Source organism: Dermacentor variabilis, chromosome 11 (assembly GCF_050947875.1).
Source record: "Dermacentor variabilis isolate Ectoservices chromosome 11, ASM5094787v1, whole genome shotgun sequence".
Classification (NCBI taxonomy): domain Eukaryota; kingdom Metazoa; phylum Arthropoda; class Arachnida; order Ixodida; family Ixodidae; genus Dermacentor; species Dermacentor variabilis.
Window position 1 is genome coordinate 98,741,443 of NC_134578.1, and position 20,858 is coordinate 98,762,300.

General features: G+C 49.6%; 1 protein-coding gene across 1 annotated transcript in view; it reads right to left on the reverse strand.

Moving 5' to 3' along the window:
- LOC142563393 (sodium-dependent nutrient amino acid transporter 1-like) overlaps nt 1-20,858 on the reverse strand; it is a 71,172-nt gene that overhangs the window by 27,533 nt on the left and 22,781 nt on the right. Inside the window, exon 6 of the mRNA XM_075673947.1 lies at nt 17,366-17,606. Within this exon, the coding sequence (XP_075530062.1) occupies nt 17,366-17,606 (241 nt within the window). The remainder of the gene's footprint in view (nt 1-17,365; nt 17,607-20,858) is intronic.

The window sequence follows — 20,858 nt, forward strand, 5'->3', positions numbered from 1 at the left end:
ATTTAAGAACCCCAGGTGGTCCGAATTTCCTAATTCTCCCACTACGGCGTGCCTCATAATCAGAAAGTGGTTTCAGCACGTAAAACCGCATAATTTATTTGTTTTTTACCCAAAACCCTTCTGTAATTCGTACAATATACCCCCCCCTACCTAGTGAGAATTGCGGAGGACATTAGCACTAAAGCCACACCACCGCAAAGTATATTTCTCGAAACAGTAGACGCCGTGTTCTTATACACCAGCATTAAAATCCCTGATGATTTATGTTCGACGAAAAAAGAAACTCTATTCAAACAAAATGCGGAACATTCTATAAGTATCTCTTCTATAATTAGTTCACACCTCTAACTACATCGAAATTGAGGACGGTTGCTACTCACAAATACATCAGACAAGTATGGGTCCACAATTTGCACCAACCTACGCGAACATATTTATCGAGACTCTAGAAACATATTCCCTATCTCGCTGCACAGAAAAGGTGCATACATACCTAGTGCATACAGATGACATATTATAATACGGGGACATGATTAGACCGTCTGGATAAATTTGCAAGATTGCTGAATTCTTTTCCGCCAACGACAGCATTCACATCGTAATCTTCAACTAAGCATCATAAGCTTTTTGTACACAACAATATATATTGGCCATAGGAAGTTAAAGTCAAATATGTATAAAACTTTTCATCGGGTGAGGAGGAAGGGCCACGGGACAAGCCTCTTCTCTGACTTGTACGAGTCGGTGCGACGCTGCTTAAATGTGTTGCTGTCGTATGCAACGGAATAATTTGGTGATGTTTTAGCCCGGTATCTGCGAACTTTGTGCGTTGTCATTTCATGTAAGGTCGTCTGGGAAGCACGGTGTAGCCTTTTGGTGCAATCACTGCCCTATGAGGACAATTTATTGGACGCACAAAACAAATGTATGATACAACTCATCTCATCATGACTATCGATAGTTATGCAAGTAGCAATTGACCAATGCAGCGAGAAACCATGGACGTGAAATCGCGTTTATTGAACATGTGCCGTGGTAACTCTGAGACTTTTTTCCTTCGGCAATATGCTACATACTTCAATATCGTCCAACTTTGCTATGGCACTCGCTTGCCAAGGTGACCCATAGGCGTGGAGGCTTAAGAACGACTGTATCACGCCGATGCAGTGAAGATGGAATGACGAAGTAGGAATGATACCGATGGAACCAAAAAGGCGTACAACGATGGCGGCATGACGACAATGAGATGTGAATTCTTAAATAATGAGGATGCTACAACGGCCACAACGTGACGACGACGTAATCGAGACAATGAGACGACTGTATGAAGGCGATAGCGCGACGACATCTGTCTGATGAAAACATCATTATGAAGGGTAAATGAGCGCGATCGCACCACCAAGCTGGCATGAGGCCGACGCTATGACAACGGATACGCGAGAGCGCCTGTGCGACGACAACGCGATGACGACAACGGCATGTCAATGGAGCATGATCATGATTGAATGACGACAGCATAATTATACGATGGAATGACGAAGAACAAATGGGGTGGATGCATTGACGAAGGTGGTATGACGACAGTGGGCTGAGGGTACCAAAGTGATAAGGACGGTGAAACGGCAGTGTGACAATGATGGGCGTGATGACAGCGGTGTGACGACTATGGCATGATGTGAGACTGATGTCAAAGTTAAAATGATGGTGATGGAACGACTATGACGACATCCCGAAGACAGTATGACAACGAATGTATGATGATGACTGTATGGTGAAGATACAGTTATGACGATGGCATGACAACGACATGACGACAATTCGAATACGATGCGCGTGTGATGATAATGGCATGGCGATGACTGTACCAGGGCACTTGTATGACGACGACGGCATCACAAAAGTAAAACGACGAAGCTGGAGGGACAATAATGGCAACATCACGACGGTCTGACAATGGAGGCATGACAGTGGCTGCCTGACGATGACGGCTTACCAAGGGCTACATAATCAGGATTGAATGACGACACCATGTTTACAATGCAATGACGCAGACAGATTCATGTCCATGGAACTACTAATGTGATTATGACGTTCTTAAGTGATGGCAATGATAAAAAACGTTGTGACGATGACGGCATGACGACGACTGTTTCACGGCGATGACGTGACGGCGACATGACGAGTGTCGGATCATAAAGCTGATATGAAGGCGATGCAACGAACACGACGTCATCACGACCACGGGGCCATGCTTAGTGACCCAAGCTATTAAACAACTTGTGCTACTGCACCGGCATGGAAGGCGTGATGACGACGGCACGACAAGTGGAAGGCCACGAAGCTGGAATGGATGGATGGATGGTTAGGTGGGTCGGCAAGTGGGTGAGTAAACGAACAGGGTGGACGGACGGACGAATACGAAACGGGTGAATGAGGCAAAAAATGCCATTCGGATTTAAAAAACGACGTACGTAACCAGACAAGATGTGTGTAGGTGTTGTGAACTATTATGGCTGTATCGGTTTTCACACTACGAATCTCTAAAGAATCTATAAATCCTAAATTTTCATATCCCTACCAAGAAACAAACAATTTATGCTTCCAGATAACCTCGCTTCTGAAGCTCACCTGTCCCTCTCTTTCCAGCTCTCTCTTGCCCCTACCTTACCACTCAATTTATTTATTTACACGATTCTACATATTTATCACTCCTCAAAAACAAAAAAGAGCCAACCATACGAGCCCTTTTCTCATGTATACCTCCCAACTCCCTCTGCACCTACTGCTTTCCCTTTTTTCTTCTTTATTTTTTTTCCGTTTCTTTAGACCAGATCCGACAAATTGCAAAAGCCCCAAACATCAACGTAGCTTTTTCGGTGCATTCGCGCCATATAGTCAATTCATGCTTTTTCTACTGTAAACTGTTGCGAAGACGCCTACGTCCGTATAAATAGCTTGAGGTCCCATGAAGGTCCAACCGGCTCCCATACACTTCGTCCGCCTCCCCCCGCCCCCATTCTTTCCCAAACACTCCATCTCGTCCACCTTAACACCTTCAAAACATTCCTGTCGCCCTGCTAATAGGCCACTTAGGTCATTTTTGTCAACTCATGTTCCTTTGGTTGCCCCTGCTCTGGCCGGTTGAGCGGACCATTCTCGAAAACCACAAGCGCACACCACCTACGGCACCTGCAGTTTCTCTCAACTTCTCTGAAGGATTGCCATCGTCTCCCTCCCCCAAGAAACCCTTGCCTTCCTCTGTCCTTTTTTTCTCCTGTGTCCCTCTCCACCACTTTCTTCCCCAGGTATTCCAACCCCGTCATTTGCGCCACGATGCCCTCAATGGCAAATGGCAACGCCAATTTTATTGCGATAGCAACTATATGAACACATTCTTGGGAGGTAACCGCAAGCAAAACGCGAGACTCGCAGAAAGAAACACCCGATTCTCGTTGTGCCTTTCTTCGGGTCTCATGTTTTGCTTGCGGGAACTTCCCAAAATCATGACTCATCAACTGGCCTACACCCACACTCTGATGTGGACACTCAAAGCGAATTGTCGGCGTCGCCGTGAGGTTCTGTATAGAGTCCAATCACGATGAAATCGTCGCGGCTCGCCTAATGTATGTGCGAGCGAAAGCGTGCGAGGGTGAGCCGGCGAACGTGGCATAATCTCGCGCACGAAAAGGAGGAAGCGCGCAGTCTTCCGTCGCGCGCAGGGCTCTGGGAGGAGGGTAGGAAGGGGAGGCGCGTTCCCCTCCGGACGGCCAGTGCGCGCGTTAAAAGGAGGAAGCGCGCAGTCTTCTGTCACCCGCAAGGCTCTGGGAGGAGGGTAGGAAGGGGAGGCGCGTTCTCCTCCGGACGGCCAGTGCGCGCGTTCGCACCCGCCCGGGCCGCTGCATCTTGAAAGCCATCTGCGACGGGGACAAGGCTATCCATGGGTATGAAAGAAGTGGGGGGGGGGGGGGGGCTGGTTTTACTCTGGGCGGTGCGATCGCCCGCGCGCGCCTGCCCGGGCCGCTTTGCCTTGAAAGTCATCTGCGACATGTACTGAGTCCGCCGCACGCGGTTTTCTATTAATTCGGGTCTATATGCACGGCAGCACGAATATCAATGCGCTCGCTGCTGTAGCCGCAATTACTCACTCCAGCGTTTTGACGGCGAGTTCCGCGGTCATCGAACGAGATGTGTTCGCGTTTGCTTTTGTTCGCGGACACCACACTTGTGATAAATTCAGCATGTCTATGTTTACAACTTTATACGGTCGCAAAAAGTAGAATCTTTTCTTAGTATAGATGTCCAATCATTTGCTATCGCAATCGATGCTTCGCCTTTCGGGCATAACTGCGACTGTTCGGTCTCTGCCCTCACAGCCAGACGTTGCTGACGACTACCGCAAGACAAGTCACCTTAACTAACCCGCCAAGCATAACAAGGTTGCCTTTGAAGAAGATAGGCACACGTATCGAAATGTTGGCCAGCATGCTTGCGCACGTTATCCCTGTTTATGTAACCTCTATACCATAGTTTATATACATAAATTACTCACAGCTGGCACTGGTTATAAAAATGCAATTTACACAATGAAAATAGCTTGGAGAGCATACGGCAGGTAATAGCAGATCATGACCGGCAGCAGCTTACCCATAGATTAGAAAAAAACACTGTGCAATCATTTCATCCTACTAGAACTAACATACAGGGCAGAAATTGGATCTTAACACAAAAGTTTCAGAAGAAGGTAATAGACGCGCAAGGAGCGATACAACGAAAAAGGAAACTATCAACCAGGTGTCCAGGCCAATGAGGATGTTCGGACCTCGGTTTTGCACATGCAAGTAAAACACGTTTTGACAGCTTCAGAATGGAGAATCGACTGGCTTTATTTTAATGTAAAAGCAGGTTTACCGTGTGGCTGTAGTGGCGTCCCATTCGGGCAGCCATCTCACTTCCAAGGAAGAGCAGCGGGGACCCCCACGTGGGGGCAAGCCGAGGTAAAACGGGTTTGCCCAGAAGCGGTGGCAATGCATAGTGACGGCCACTCGCTATAAGGGCTGCCCCCCCCCTAAACTCAAGTAGATCCAGGTGTGAATGGCGGAAGGAATGAAGAGTTAATGTTCAAGATAGGCTGGTTTCACGCGGTCGCCCGACACTGTCTCTACTTTGCAGCGTACGTCAATATTCAAGGCTTTCTCTGACCGTAAAACCGCACCAACGACGCCTTCATAGCAAGAACTCAATTGTGGCTTGATACAGGCGCGCAGCAGAAAGACGTGCGTGGTTGTATCCGTGGTCAGGAACCTAAACACAGGAATCCCGCGGGTGATACGTGGGGGTGTAGGTCGAAGCTGGTCAAGCCAGGAATGCAGCCTCTCTAAGTGCTGCGCGGCCGCTGTCAGAATGCCTTGCTGGGTGTCGAAACACTGGCTTAAAACGCAGATTGCTGACACACAGAGCATCTCCACTGCGCTGACTGCGAAGTCTGCCCTAATTGTTGTAAGCAGCCCTACTAGTACTAGTGGCAGATTTTCCACCCAGTACTGTCGGTAGAGCGTAGCGGTCAATGACGCCTTCAGTTGTCGGTGGAGACGCTCGACCAGGCCGTTGCTCAGTGGGTGGTAAGACGTGGTGTTATGAAGGCGCGTGCCGAGCAGTCTCGCCAGGGCATAAAAATAGCCAGCTTTAGAATTGTCGGCCTCGGTAATCAGCTCTTCACAAAGGACAACCGTGCCATGACACCCACGTAGCAGCAAATGCTTCCGCCACTGTTTCGGCAGTGATGTCTTGTAGAGGCGTCGCCTCAGGCAAGGAGGCATTACCTCAGGCCACCTTGAATGCGGGTCGACACAGGTGAGGAGCTACCTGAAACCTTTGCAGGGCGGAAGAGGCCCCAGAAATTCTAAATGCATGTGATCGAAACGGCTCTGTGGAGGTCGAAACGGCTGCACTACAGAACGCCTGTACCGGGTCACTTTCACGGTTCGACAGGCTTGGCCCAGCTTCGTGCCCAGCTTGGACGATTTGTTCCATCACCAGACGAAGCGGTCTGTGATTAGCCTCTGTGTCGCAATGATGCCAAGATGCTTAGCCCGTGCAGTGAATCGGATATTGGCCGCCGAAATTGATGGGGTACGAACCGGCAAGCAGCTGCCTGCGATGTGTCGCACGTGACCACTGTTGTTTTGTACTGAGCGGCACCTCCGCAAGCTGCAGCGATGGGCCTTTTCTTCCGTAATTGGCGCAGCTCGGGGCAATTTTGCTTGGCGGAAGCAAGAGCTTCGAAATCCAAAGGACCAGCAGGCACAGCACCGATCCGCGACAGTTCCTCAGCTGCCTGATTTTCGGTGCAGAGATATGGCGGATGTCCGTAGCAAATTCGGAGATTAAGGAATGTTTCCGAAGCTCACTTTCTGTGTAGAAGGAACTGGTGTCCTTGGAAACGAAGGTTGACGGCTTGTGGTCGGTCCGAATGTAAAAGCTACAGGTTTCATGAAAAAAAACGGAAACGCTTGACAGCGAAATAGGCGGCAAGCTACAACGACATCACTAAATATTACTACTTGGGGCGTAGGCAATTCCCACTGCCACACGTAAGATTGAACAGGGCTCAGGCAGTCACGCTACGTTTACTGCAAACTGGGACGTACCCCACTCCGTATTTCATAAAGAAAATTCAACCCGAAAGAGAAATTAGGGAAGAACGTAACATGGTGCGATGGCATCATTGACATCAGACACATTGCTGGCGGGCTGTCCCGCGACTCTCGCCGACCCCGAAGAAAAATGGCTTTACTGGCACAAGATGACATCAAGCACTTCTTATCAAGATCAACTACAGGCTGTCCAGAGGGTCCAGGATGACGCCATAAGGCTCGGCCTGGCGGTGCCGACGTGGACGCGGCCCGCCTGGGTCTGAAAAGACCGGGCTTCAGGACACTACTAAAGTTTTGTGAAGGAATGAATCTCCCTCCCGGAGGTGCTATAGCAAGCTTCTGCAGGTTTGAGGTGATTTGAGAAGAAGCCCAGCGACCTCCAGTCTGTGCAATTTTGCTGCTACACTACTGCACCCACTGCCACGGGCAACGCGTCTACCATAGGGCGAGTTGAAGCGTCGAGCAACGGATGAAGCAGCAACACTCAAGTCGCCAACAACGTTTTCGCTTCCTGGAACGAGTGTTCGTGCTCCCAGGACCACAGGAAGGTAGGCGGTTTTTTGGAGTCGCGACGCAGCACGTCAGTCAGCAGTTAGGAACTTGCGCATAGGATGGCATGAAGTGCCTCTGAAAGTTTAAGAGCCCCAGAAACTCGCGCAACTTTCGGAAGGAGCTTGCAGAGGGGAAGTCCTCAATTGCCCGGACCTGTGATTCCAGTGGCTTGATGCCTTGAGCTTAAATGCTATGGCAGAGAAAATTCAGGGACTTCAACTCCAAAAATCCATTTCTGTGGCTTTAGTAACAGGTCGTGTTCATCCAGTTGTTCAGATAGAAGGCGAAGGCGCTTTTTGTGCTCTTCGTCTGCGCGACTTGCAATGAGCATTTAGTCAAGGTAGACGAAAATGAACGGGAGTCCACGCGTATCCTCATCCATGAACCCTTGAAATGTTTGCGCCGCGTTCTTCAAACCGTAAGGCACACGGACAAACTCAAGTAGGCCACATGGTGTAGTGGTTGCTGTCCTCGGAATGTCACTGGGCTCGACAAGTATTTAGTGGTGCGCCTTCATCAGATCGATCTTGCTATATATTGTGGTTCCTCCGAGATTAGCGCCGAAGTCATGTATGTGGGGAAGGGGATGTTGATCCGGAGTAATGACAGCATTCAAAGCTCGGTAATCACGAAAAGGTTGCCATTCGCCAGTGTCCTGCTCTGTAACCATATGGAGAGTTGAACACCAATTGCTGGAGGGAGGACGAATAACGCCGACCTGAAGCATGTGTTAGAATTCACGATGGACGATTTCCAACTACCGTCCAGCGAACCTTCGTGGCCGCGCGGCAGCAGGTGGGCCGGTGGTGGTGATATGAGGCGCCACCTTGTGCTTCACGAGCAGCGCATCGTTTCGGGGCTTCGCGAATTGCGGGTACTCAGCAAGTATCTTGGCGTACGTTGAGACCTGCCGAAGCGTTGAGACCTGCCAGATGCGGTGAGGTTGGACTGCAAGCCATGTACACGGAAAGATGTGGCGTTATCCTTTAGGCGCCCGTCGCGAATACTCACTTCAAGCTTCAAATGACTGAGGAAGTCCGCTCCCATTATGGCATATCTGACGTCGGCGATCACAAACACGCATCTGTGCAAGCGCCGGAGTCCGATCTCTAACGTTATTGACCGGAGCCCATACGACGCGATGGCAGTGTTCACTGCGTGGAGTGTGGTCGTGGACTTGTCGCGTTGGCGATCTGCGGCTGTGACGGGAACGATAGACATCTCGGCGCCGGTGTCGACGAGGAAGCCGGTGCCGGTGATGCGGTCGACCACGATAAATAGGCGGCTTGTGCGAGGGCCGATATCGCATACCACCGTTAGCGACTGGCAGGTGCGTTTCTCGTCCACGAACAGGGCTGGGTGCAGTGACTCGCTTGTTCGCGAAAGCGACGGGGGTACCTGCACAGCTGTCACGGCGAGCCTCTAATTGCGCTGCGAGAGTGTGAAGGCGAATGGTTGCGCCTAATTTGGTTGCCAGTGTTGCCACCAGTCGTCAGCTTCTTCAGTACACTGGTAAGGCGGTCGACTGTTTCCTCCAGGCCCTAGAGTCGGTCGCCTGGCTCTTATTCTTGCAGCACCGATAGGTAGCTGTGTCGAAAACGAGCAGTCCCATATGCGGTCAGCGAGTGTCGTCGGAATCCGCCAGTAGAATGCATGCGGACTGTGGGAGGCGCTGCACGAACAGCTCGCGCAAAATTAGAAGCAGGCTCTCATTTCCAGAGGGCTCGCCCAGTAAGTGATGCATCCGGTGCAGAAGTTGTGATGGCCGTTGTTGGCAGAGTTCGTCGGAGAGGAGCTGCTGGAGCCTACTTCGTTGCGAAGGCTCGAGGTGCTGCAGGACCGTGCGTTGCAGGCCGTCGTATGCAGTGTGTGAAGGCGTACCAGTTAGCAAGTCGTCTATGGCATCAGCGACGTCGGAGGGCAGCACGGTGACGATGTGCAGGTATTTGCTGACTGCGAAGCCATGCGCTAGAGTTGAAAACAGAGCTCTACTTGCATAAACCAAACTCGGGGATTATTGGGCCAAAATCTGGCAAGCTGAATCTCTGGGGTGATGACAGGAGACGTGATAAAGGCGTCGTCTCTGTCAGCAAGAGTAGGAGCAGCGTCGTCCATAGCTAGTGGTTGAAAAAAAAAAACATCAATGGCCTGGGTGACCACTTATTGGCAGCTCGGTTTAGAGGAGGCAAGCAATACACGTTTTGACAGGTTGAGAGCGGAGAGTCGACTGGCTTTATTCTAAAGTAAAATCAGGTTTGCCGAATGGCTGTGGTGGCGCCCCAGTCGGGCAGCCACCTCGCTAGCAAGAAAAAAACAGTGGGCAATGACCCATACGTGGAGGCAAGACGAGGTAAACTTGGATTTCCCCGAAGCGAGGAAAACGTGTAGTTACGAACGGTCGCTACGAAGACAATGTCGACAAATTGATGTTGTTTATGATTATGATGATTGCCTCTTTTTCGTGTTCACTAACCTAACACTTAGCTCAGTCGTATAGTACTTCATGCGCAATTATGATGATGCCAACCGTTCTACTTGGCAACGTAGGAGACGCTCGTTGTATTCTTCGAAGTTCTCTACAGCCACGCATGTGTCGGGCGACTTTCTTCACCTGGGGCTTCCGAACCCACCCCGATGTTCTGCGACTCCTGGTAGGCATGATACCAATCATGCACTTGGTCGAGACGGGCGTCGAGAATGTCGGCCGTCTTCTCGGCGTGGCTCGCACGTGCAGCCTCGGCACTCTTGCGTTTCGTCTCTTCAGCGTCCACAGCTATATTTCGATACGGTAGCATATTCGCGCTACGAATCCTGCAGTTTATAAACTGGCGTTTTCAGCGTGCCAGCATGCGACCGGCATGGGTCGCACACTTCCTAGTTCCTTGTTTCTTAGTTCTTTGCGTCCACTGCGAGTCGATTTTTCCTTCTTAAATACCCTGAGCACTCCCGCAACCCACTTTCTTTCGTATTCCACAGTCGTTCAGCTATCGAACACGGGCGCTCCATGCAATCTAAGTGAGATCGCGGTCGCTATGTAAGATGTCACCACGTCGCGGCACGTTATAAGGCGAGAAAAACACAGAAACTCGCATTAGACCCGGTTAGCGCTTCTTGCACTCGTTTTATTTGTTACATAATTCGTTGCTGACACTTACTAAATAGTCTCTACATGACTAGGTATCCTTTAACGTCATTTTCATGCTCAGATGGCATCTACAAATTACCTTAACTGTGTTTTTTTTTTCTAGAAGTGGGTAAAAGATACCCAGATCCTGGATCCTCCAAAAGCGTCTGAAGTCGGTCAAGAAGACTCTTCAAAATGTTAGGCGTAACGTTAAGAGACTGGAATAGAGAGGTGTTGATTCGAGAGCAAATGGTAGTAGCCGATATCCTAGTTGACATCAAGCGAGAGAAATGTAGGTGCGCAGGCAGTGTAATGCGCAGGACTGATAACCAGTGACCTATTAGAGTTACAGAGTGGCTGCCAAAGGAAGTGAAGCGCAGTTAGCACGGCAGAGAATCCGGTTGTGCGATGAAATAATAACATGGGCAGGAATAAATATGAATCAGATGGTGCACTACAGTGGTACTTGGAAATTTCTCGGAAATGCCTTCGTCCTGCAGCAGATATTCAAATGAGACGATGATGACTATGAGTATATCATCTACGGCCACCGGATTTGAAGCTGCTTGGTGCTGTACGCGAATTTGGCCTACTACGTATTTACTAAAATATCCAACTGCCTCGTGGATGCTGTCTGGCCAAGTTGAAAGCTTGGGTAACTGAGTATGTGAAACTGGGTATGTGCACTTCTTTTGTCCAGTCCCCCATAATGAATGCACCACTTTGACAGAAGGAATATGAAGCCTTGAGTGGATGTACGTATGTGTCGTACTTTTCTGTGCAGTCACCTTTTCTTTCTTACGTACTTTTTCTGCACTCCCATCATCACATATTGCCTTGGTCCTCGTGACGCAGAGAGCTAACAGCTAAAGGGGATCAGGCTGTCACCATATTGTTACGCGAACGAAGGATTAGGGCTGGAGACTATTTACAAAGTATACTTACAAAAGGTAACTGCAGCGCTGGCCAGTTCAGCCGACAGCTCGAGATCCAGAGAGCGTTCGTCGTCCTCGTGGGGGCGCCCGTGTGCATCGGCCCCAAGAAACACGCAATATGCATGTATCATTACCCCCGGCGGCAAAAGCACCGTTCCGGGGCGTCTAAATATTGGTGATAACAGGAGAGTAATGTGGATTGAGGCGTGCGACCCGCACAATGTCAGTGGACTTCGGGGCAGATGAGGCACTAGTGCTGACTGGGGCGATTTCGTAGGTAACTGGAGTCACGGCTTGCAGCATTCGATATGGGTCTGTGTACCGAGGCAGGAGTTTTTCTGAGACCAAAGTGACGAGTCCGGTACCACAGAAGTACCAGAGATCCAGGCGAAAAGTGTACGTCTCTGTGTTGGCGATCGTAAAGTGGCGTCGCTTGTCTTGAGAGGTCAGGAGGCGAGCGCGGGCAATTTCCCGTGCTTGGGCTGCCCTGGTGATGGCGCCAAGTGCATACTCGCTGGTCTCTGCTGCAGCGGATGGAAGGGGTTCGTCCAGTGGCAATGTCTCGGCCGAACAGCAGAAATAACGCGGAATAATATGCAGTGTCGTGACACGAAGAATTATATGCAAAAGTTACATAAGGTAGGGCGAGGTCCCAATCAGTATGGTCGAACCCGACGAACTTTGCAAGCATGTCGGTTAGGGTGCGATTCAGACGCTCAGTGAGACGATTAATGCGTGGATGGTAAGACCTAGTCAGCTTGTGTTTGGTGGAGCAGGACTGCAGGATGGTCGGCGATGACTTGAGAAAGGAATGTCGCGCTACGGTCTCTGAGCAGTTGGTCTCGAGCACCATACTGCAGAATCATGTCGCGTAAAAGAAACTCGGTGACATCTGTGGCGCAGCTTGTTGGAAGCGCTATGATGATGGCGTAGCGCGTGGCGTAATCTGTTGCCACAGCGACCCACTTGTCTCCAGACGTGCATAGTGGGAAAGGGCCAAGTAAGTAGAAGCGAACACGAAAAAACGGCTCCGAAGGAATGTCGAGTGGTGGAAGGCACTCGGCAGGGAGCATCGATAGTGTTTTTCGGCGCTGACATTTTTCGGATGTCGCAACGTATTTCCGGACGGAGCGGGCAAGGCCTGGCCAAAAGAGGCGTCGGCAGATCCAGCCGTAGGTGCAGGAGACCCCAAGGTGACCTGCCATTGGTAAATCATGAAGTTCTTTGGAGAAGAGCTGACCGGAGCTGCTTCGGAAGGACGAGGAGTAGGGCAGGACCGCCAGGGCGTACATTGTGGCAGTATAATACACCAGCCTGGAGAACATTCAGGTGAAGGGACGAAGCATAAGGCGAAGATTCCAAGCCATAAATGATGGCGCGCAAAGTGGCATCATGGCGTTGCTCGACGGCAACTTGTAGCAGCTGAGAAACGGAGAAAACGCAAGCGTCGGTATCGGGGTCAGGGTCGGCGGGTAGTTTGTCCACCGGATAGCGTGATAAACAGTCTGCGTCTTGATGTAATCAGCCAGATTTGTACACTACAATATAGGAGTATTCTTGCAGCCGCAGAGCCCAGCGACAAAGCCGGCCGGTAGGATCCTTGAGTGTGGAAAGCCAGCAGAGCGCGTGGTCGTCCGTGATTACAGAGAAGTGCGTGCCATACAAGTACGGGCGGAATTTGGAAACCGCCCAGACGGGAGCCAGGCATTCACGATCTACAATCAAATAGTTGCGCTCCGCTGCTGTGAGGAGGTGGCTAGCGTATGCGATAACGCGATCTTGACCCTGTTGGCGCTGGGATAAGACGGCTCCGATACCGTGGCTACTGGCATCGGTACGCACCTGTGAAGGAGAGGACGGGTCAAAGTGGGCCAATATAGGTGGCGTGGTGAGAATGCTGGTGAGGTGGGTAAACACGGCAGTTTGGGCGGCGCCCCATATAAACGGCACGTCCTTCCTGCACCTTAGTCTGTCAAAGACGTCCTTCGGACGTCTTTGACAGACTGAGGTGCAGGAAAAGTCGTCACAGCCCTAGTTTTCTCCGGGTCTGGTTGAATACCGGAAGCGTCGACGAGGTGGCCCAGCCCTGTAACCTGCCGACGACCGAAGTGACACTTCGAGGAATTCAATTGGAGCCCAGCCTCGCGGAAGACTTGAGGAAAAGCTGACAAGCGCTCAAGATGTTTCTGAAATGTAGGCGAAAATACGAGAACGTCGTCAAGGTAGCAGTGGCATGTTGACCATTTGAACCCCTGAAGCAAAGAGTCCATCATGCGCTCGAACGTTGCTGGGGCATTGCATAGACCAAATGGCATAACTTTCAATTGATATAGACCATGAGGAGTGGCGGACGCGGTGTCTGTTGATGAAAAGAATTTGGCACCGTGGAGACAACAGAGGGCGTCGTCAACGCGAGGCAAGGGGTAGATGTCTTTCTTGGTAATGCTGTTTAGATGACGATAATCTACGCAGAAACGCCATGGGCCATCTTTCTTTTTAACAAGCACCACGGGTGATGCCCAAGAGCTCGACGAAGGTTCAACAATCCTTTGGCAAGCATCTTGTTCCCTTCATTTTGAATAACCTCACACTCTGAAGCAGAAACTCGATATGACTGGCGATGAATAGGACTGGCATCAACAGCATTTATGTGATGCTTAACAACAGAAGTCTGGCCCATTTGGCGATTGTTGAGGTCAAATATGTCGGGGTAGGAAACCAAAGGCGACACACAGCTGCTGCTTGTTCAGGCAATAGGTCCGTAGCAATCATAGGACGAAATGCTGCGTCAGGGCAAATAGCATCCTATGGACATGGTGAAGAATCTGAGCAGACGTCTACGAAAAACGTCCTGACGTGGTCGTCTCCAATAGTACGGAACGTTGCAACTGATATGCCTTTGGGTAGAACTTCCTTTGTCAGGCCAAAATTAACGACAGGGTCGCATGTCCGGTTATCGGAGACGGTGACGACGGAGTGAGGCACAGTGACATTGCACATCCAAAGGACATCAGCAACAGGTGTGGCGACGTAATCACCATCAGGCACAGCAAAAGATGATAGCAAATCGACGAAAGTCAAGGCTTTAAGCGGCAGGCGGACGAAGGCAGTCGTACTAAAGTTGTTCGTCAATTCGGTACGAATATGCGCGAGTAGAGGAAGTTCGAGGCAAAGGCTACCGGTAGAACAGTCGATCAAAGCTGAATGCGCCGTACGAAAGTCGAGTCCGAGGATTAGGTCATGGGGACAATTGGTCAGCACCGTAAAAAGAACAGGAACGTGACGACTGGCAATAATTATACGGGAAGTACATATTCCAGTGACGTCAACAGTGCTGTCATAGGCCACGCGTACGGCTCGAGTAGTAGGAGGCGTGAGGACTTTTCTCAGTCGACAACGGAGGTTACAACTCATTATGGAAACCTGGGCTCCAGTATCTATTAACCCCGTCAAAGGGACACCGTCGACGTGAACAGGAAGTTCGGTTAGTTGAGAAGGTCTATGTAGGATTTCGACACGGCGAAGATAATGCAGCACTACCTCCAGGAGCTGCAGTTTCCCGTCCGGGATGGTCCATAACTGGTCGGCGACGAACAGCAGCATGCCTGGGGTGACGGCGACCGACGGCGCTGAAGTGACGGCGAGCGTGCAGGACGACTAATATCGACGGATACGTCAGAGGTCTGGAGGCATACGGCAAGGCGTGTAATGGCGCGGGTCGACATATGGGCGAGGATACGGGGACAAGGAGCTTCAATACGGCGACGCCCGGGAGCTGCGGCAGTGGCGAGCGACGTGGTCAATGCGGAGGCAACGGAAGCAAAATGGTCTTGTCGTCTGGAGTTCTCCACTCGGTAGGGTTGCGGTATCTAGGAGAAGAATACAGATCGCCGTGAGGCGGGGCAGTCGGCGCCGGTCGGGTGTGAGGTGGGGAGACGGAGCAGGCAGTAGAAACACCGAGGTTGGCACATTCTTGCCGCACAACTACCTGAATGCGGGAAGTCGCTGGGGCTGGTTGGTCAATGGTGGGTTCAAGTGAGCGTGAATGGAACGGCGCAGGACTTGTACACTCGAGTTCGCGGCGAAAAATACGTGTGACGTGCTCATTTAAGGGTGGCGAAGCGGCAAGGTCAACGCAAGACAACGTCGCAACCGTGTTAGGGAGCCGGGAGAGCTGTGGAAAGAGGCGGCGGCTTTTGGCGAGGTCAAAACGGCGGCATTCCTTGACAATGACATCGATGGTGGACACATTGTTGGAGACAAGCTGAAGGCGTCGTCCACTATCCCTTCGAGTACGTGACCGACTTTGTCAACCTCTGCCATTTTCTCGTCGACTTTTCGGCAAAGAGTGAGCGCGTCTTGCATGTACGAGACATACGAGTCAGAAGAAGACTGAACTCGGGTAACAAGCTGCTTTTTAGAAGCCAGCTGTAGACCGGTGGGACTTCCAAAGAGGGCGACGAGCTTCCCCTTGAAAGCATCCCAGCTAGAGATCTCGTCCTCGTGTGTCCTGAACCAGACGTGAGGAGTTTCGCCCAAGCAGAATAGGACATTGGCTAGCATATTGGTAGGGTCCCAGCGGTTGTTTTGGCTAACACGCTCATCCAGCTTAAGTCAGTCCTCAACGTCGACAATATCTTGGCCGAAGAATATGCCAGGATCCCGGAGATTAGTAACTGTAATGTTCGTTATTGTCGGGGTCACAGGAGTATAAGGAGATGAGCTGTCGTCACCGGGAGCCATGGCGGAAAGCAGGATGGTGCGGCCGCTGCGGAGCTCCGAGGCGAAGATGCGGAACGGCACGCTCCACCAAAATGTTACGCGAACAAAGGATTAAGACTGGAGACTATTTACAAAGTATATTTACAAAAGGTAACTGCAGCGCTGCCCAGTTCAGCCGACAGCTCGAGAGCCAGGGAGTGTTCGTCGTCTTCGTCGGGTCGCCCGCATGCGTCGGCCACAAGAAACACGCAATATGCATGTATCAATATCGCCCAGTACTGCTGCTACCTGGCTAACTCAAACAAGCTTCGAATCATTTAGATTCCCACATCCCCTCGTATGTGCACGCTTTCAATTTAGCCCATTCTAATTTCGTTATGCTTTTTGATCAGGGTGTTTCGATAAAGAGGCACAACTTAATTTTTATGTGTTACCTTTGGTGACGAGAAGGTATACGTAACCATGTGATAACCAACAACAGGATAAGTCATGTGGATACACAGGGTAATAATAATAATATTTGGGGTTTTACGTGCCAAAACCACTTTCTGATTATGAGGCACGCCGTAGTGGAGGACTCCGGAAATTTTGACCACCAGGGGTTCTTTAACGTGCACCTAAATCTAAGCACACGGGTGTTTTCGCATTTCGCCCCCATCGAAATGCGGCCGCCGTGGCCGGGATTCGATCCCGCGACCTCGTGCTCAGCAGCTCAACACCATAGCCACTGAGCAACCACGGCGGGTTACACAGGGTAATACAAAGCAATTGTTAATTAGGGGCACTGCAATGTGTGACGAGAAATTAGTTGTGTTGCTTCGTCACGTAGCTGTAAGTTGGTGTTCTTTTTTGCATCAGAAGTTTGTTACCTGAATATTGAGTTGCCCATCTGCTTGTAACAAATGTTTCAGTTATTTTAACTGCATAATATGTCGTCTACAAGATGTCATTATTTGTAACAATTGATTTCCTCCATTAATGCCTACTTGCATTATATCACAAAAATACTCCTGCAACAGTTATCGAATTGGCACCTGTACTCTACATAATTGCGTTAGCTAGTTGACAACTATTGTCGGCCTCAACAAAATTGTCACCGTTCACGGGTGTTACACCATTGGCGTGAGCCTCATGGCGCACTCAACCTCCTCTATTAGTGTTGCACGGAATGAATACAATACAAAATAAATTGACTCAATACCATTACAGACCTGTAAATCCTACGACAAATGAATACGAGCAGCAGAAAAATTTGCTACATTGTGACAAACACGTTCCCACAAGAAGTAGTTGAATTTTTTGCACTTTTTCAATGAATTTCGATGAAATTATCTGTAAAGAAACTTGGCTGTCTAAGTAATAAGAATGACGGAGCGTACCGCCTGACAGAGTCCCAGCTGGAGCAAAGTCAGAGTGAACAGGGAGGCGAACAGTTGCGGGTAGTTGGCCTCTCCAATGTACTCGCTGATGAGCATGAAGAACATCTTGGTCGAGCCGCCGTGGATGTACGACTCCGTCGACTGACCTGTCACGAGGGCTAGGTTGCCCAGCACGGAGAACATGAGGCAGGCCGACACCATGCTTGTCGCGATGTCCATTGCGATGACGCTCTGCACCACTCTGCGATAACAGCGCCGCGGCGGCCATTACACTTTCGCGCGCCGAGGCAAGAAAACTCAGCCGTGCAAGCGCACAAATGCACGAGGCCAGGGCGCACGCACAGGAGGTATACCGACCGCAAAGTGATATTCAGCACATATGCGAGGCCAATTGGCCTTCCTGCCACCAAAAAGTCGCAGTTTCGTTCCGAAAGGCGAACCACCGATTGCGATACCAAACTACCAGACAGTTATGCGAAGTAAGGATGGTAGTTTTATCGGCCGCAATAAACCGCAAACATTCGCTTACTACCTAAATTAACAAGCATGGTGTCACGAGAGCACGGGCAAACATAAGCACTTCTCAATCGATGAGCGCACAATGAGTGTCAAAACGCTATAAGAGCGGCAGCAGCAGCGAGCGGTTTTATATTCCTGCTGTCTCGCGCTTCAACGCGAACTAAACGGCGAGAACACAACGTGCATGAACCTTGGGCGCAACTAGACGCTATACCTTTCAAGATAGGGCCCGCGCGGCCGAGCCAACCGTGTCGTAGTCAGCGGCCGCCTGAGTGGAAGCCCCCCTCCCTTCCTGTGCATCTCTAGCGGTGGAAGACGGCACGCTTCCTCCGCGCTTTCCTCTCTTGCGCATGCGCAATCAAGTCACCATCCTCGACTCTCCCTCGCATGCTTTCACTCGCACCCACAGCGCACGGCACACGTACACGCTGTTCTAGTACTTGGGGTTAATAGGAACAACAAGGCGACGCCGACGACGAAAATGTGCCTGAAGTGTCTGTATAACTGATACCGCAATAAGACAAAAGAACAAGTCCTGGCCTCTGGTTGCGAAGTTATACATGTACGATGCTGTAAGCTTGATGCGTAGAAAATAAAAGCATATAATCTACTCTTTCCACACGTTTCGGCGGGGCTATCATATGGAGCGGAAAATTCGAGGTTAACAACGAAACTCGAGGACAAGTTAAGGACAGCGCTGAGAAGTGGAAGGAGAAATGTTAGGCGTAATGTTAAGAGACGCGAAGAGAGCGGTGTGGGTCCGAGAGCAAGCGGGGATAGCAGATAATCTAGTTGACATTAAGAGAAAAAATGGAGATGGGAAGGCGATGTAATAGATAACCAGTGGAAGATTAGTTACAGAATGGGTGGCAAGAGAAGAAAATGCAATAGAAGACGGCTGTAAATTAAGGGAGGTCATGAAGTTAAGACATTTGCTGGCGCAAGTTGGAATCAGCCAGCTCCTTAAAAAGATAATGGACACAATTGCGAGATGCCTTCTTTGTGCAGTGGACACAAATATATGCTAATGATGACGATGAGGAAACATTTTTACGCAAAGCCTACACGTGCATTTCACGTGACCTCCTTGGACCTAACTATAATGGCGGCCTTCCAGGCAAAATAGGCAAAATCACAATTTAGGCGCAGACATGCCGGCTGGCGACATCGCTCTAGCCGCTTTTTGTCCCTGATCGAAGCTTTCAAAATGGGTGTCTCAGCTCTGACAGCGGTTATACAAGGAACGTGGCCATCTTAGGTAAGACAAGTGAGATGTGTGGGAAAGCCTGCTTATAAAATTGTGTGTATCATCCATTGCGATTGAAGCTATTAGTGTGACCAGCGCACTCACTCCAGGTCCTCGCCACTTCGCGAGCTCATTTCCACAGCGTGCAATGATGCATCTTGCAAGCACCTAACACCATTAGCTGTAGTGCATCTAATTAACTCGTGCATATAAAACTACGCCTACAGACGCTTCAAAACCACACGTTTCAGCACCACGCGCAAAGGATGCCGGTTTTGCGCAGGCTCGGACGTTTTCGAATGCTGCTCTTTTCACGTGAACACTTGTGGCGCTTGCATTAAAGTTTTCTGATTGTTTGAGCAGAGATAGCTTCTCAACTGGAGAAGGCCACCACATTGGCTTAAGGCATGCTTACGCGAGCACACGGAGTATGTAGCATTATGAAGAAGGAAGACATGGTTTACCAGAACAAACCCACTTGACTCTACATCAATGTACAGATTGCAATGCTTTGTCATTTTCACGCTGTCCTAACCAATCGAAGACACGCAAATCAGTATTTTTTTTTCCAGGAAGATCGGCCAGATTTGTTGTAGCAGGTAGTTACCATCAATAGAAGTGTGAATTTTGAAGGCTACTTATTAAATATTTACCAACTCACATTTGCAGTACAAAACGTAGCGCTCATATCCGAAACGTAGAATTGCAGTTATCGAGGAATGTAGAGTCTGGGAGCCTAAGCCTACCAAATAGACTCACCCTGGCAACTTGGTCTAGTTCAATGTAGTAAAGATAATTCCTTGTCTGATTTGTTTAGCTGAAGTTACCTTATAGGTTTTGCAATGCTGCCAGCAATATTTGATGCGATATTACAGGCACCGCACGTGCAAACGCAAGCCGCCAGAGTTTCACTGCTTGATCATAAAAGGGGATTTTGGTGAGGCCAGTTTCAACTAGCAAGGTATTCTCGCCTGTTAACGCAAGTTGCTCGTGACAGCCACTCAAGGGTCTTTTTAAACAGTGGGAATTGTTCTCATCTTCTGTGCTATTTATTTCTCGGAGTCATGAGCGATTTCCCTACGGAAGTCATCATCGCTAGCACTATGTGGACACTACGTGATCTATACTAAGCGAAGTACCGCGTTCCTTCTAAAGGCAAAACAAGGATCATCGTTTCACCCAGAGGTCGCAGCAGTGACGGCAAAAACTCGCTTTCGTACCTCGTTTCCATGGATGGAGAAATTAGTATCGCATTTAATACGTGAAAGCTTGGTCGTATTATTATATTAGCCTTTTGCTCATTAAATAAATCAATCAGTCAATAAATCAATTATTATTTGATACTGTGGTTCAATAAGGAGGTAAAATTAATAGAAATGTTTACGGAGTGTTTCATATCATTGTCTATAGAAGTTTTCAAACCCATCCGTGACATATACCGCAAATCTAGTTATTGAGCCCGACTACTCTCCAAGGCAGACATTATTCGCATAAAAAATATATGTGTATATTAGAACAATGAGCACACTTGAACTAGCTCTGAAGCAGATGGAGCAGTTTAGGTGTTTAAGCCCGTCACTTTTAAGGTCATATCCTCATAAAATCAGTTCACTTTACTTTGAGCTATATGTTGCAGTTTACGAATTGAAGCCAGTCACTTTTAAAGTAAAGCCACTTAGAACGAGTTCTGAAGATGACGCCAATTACGATATACACTCCCAAATTTGT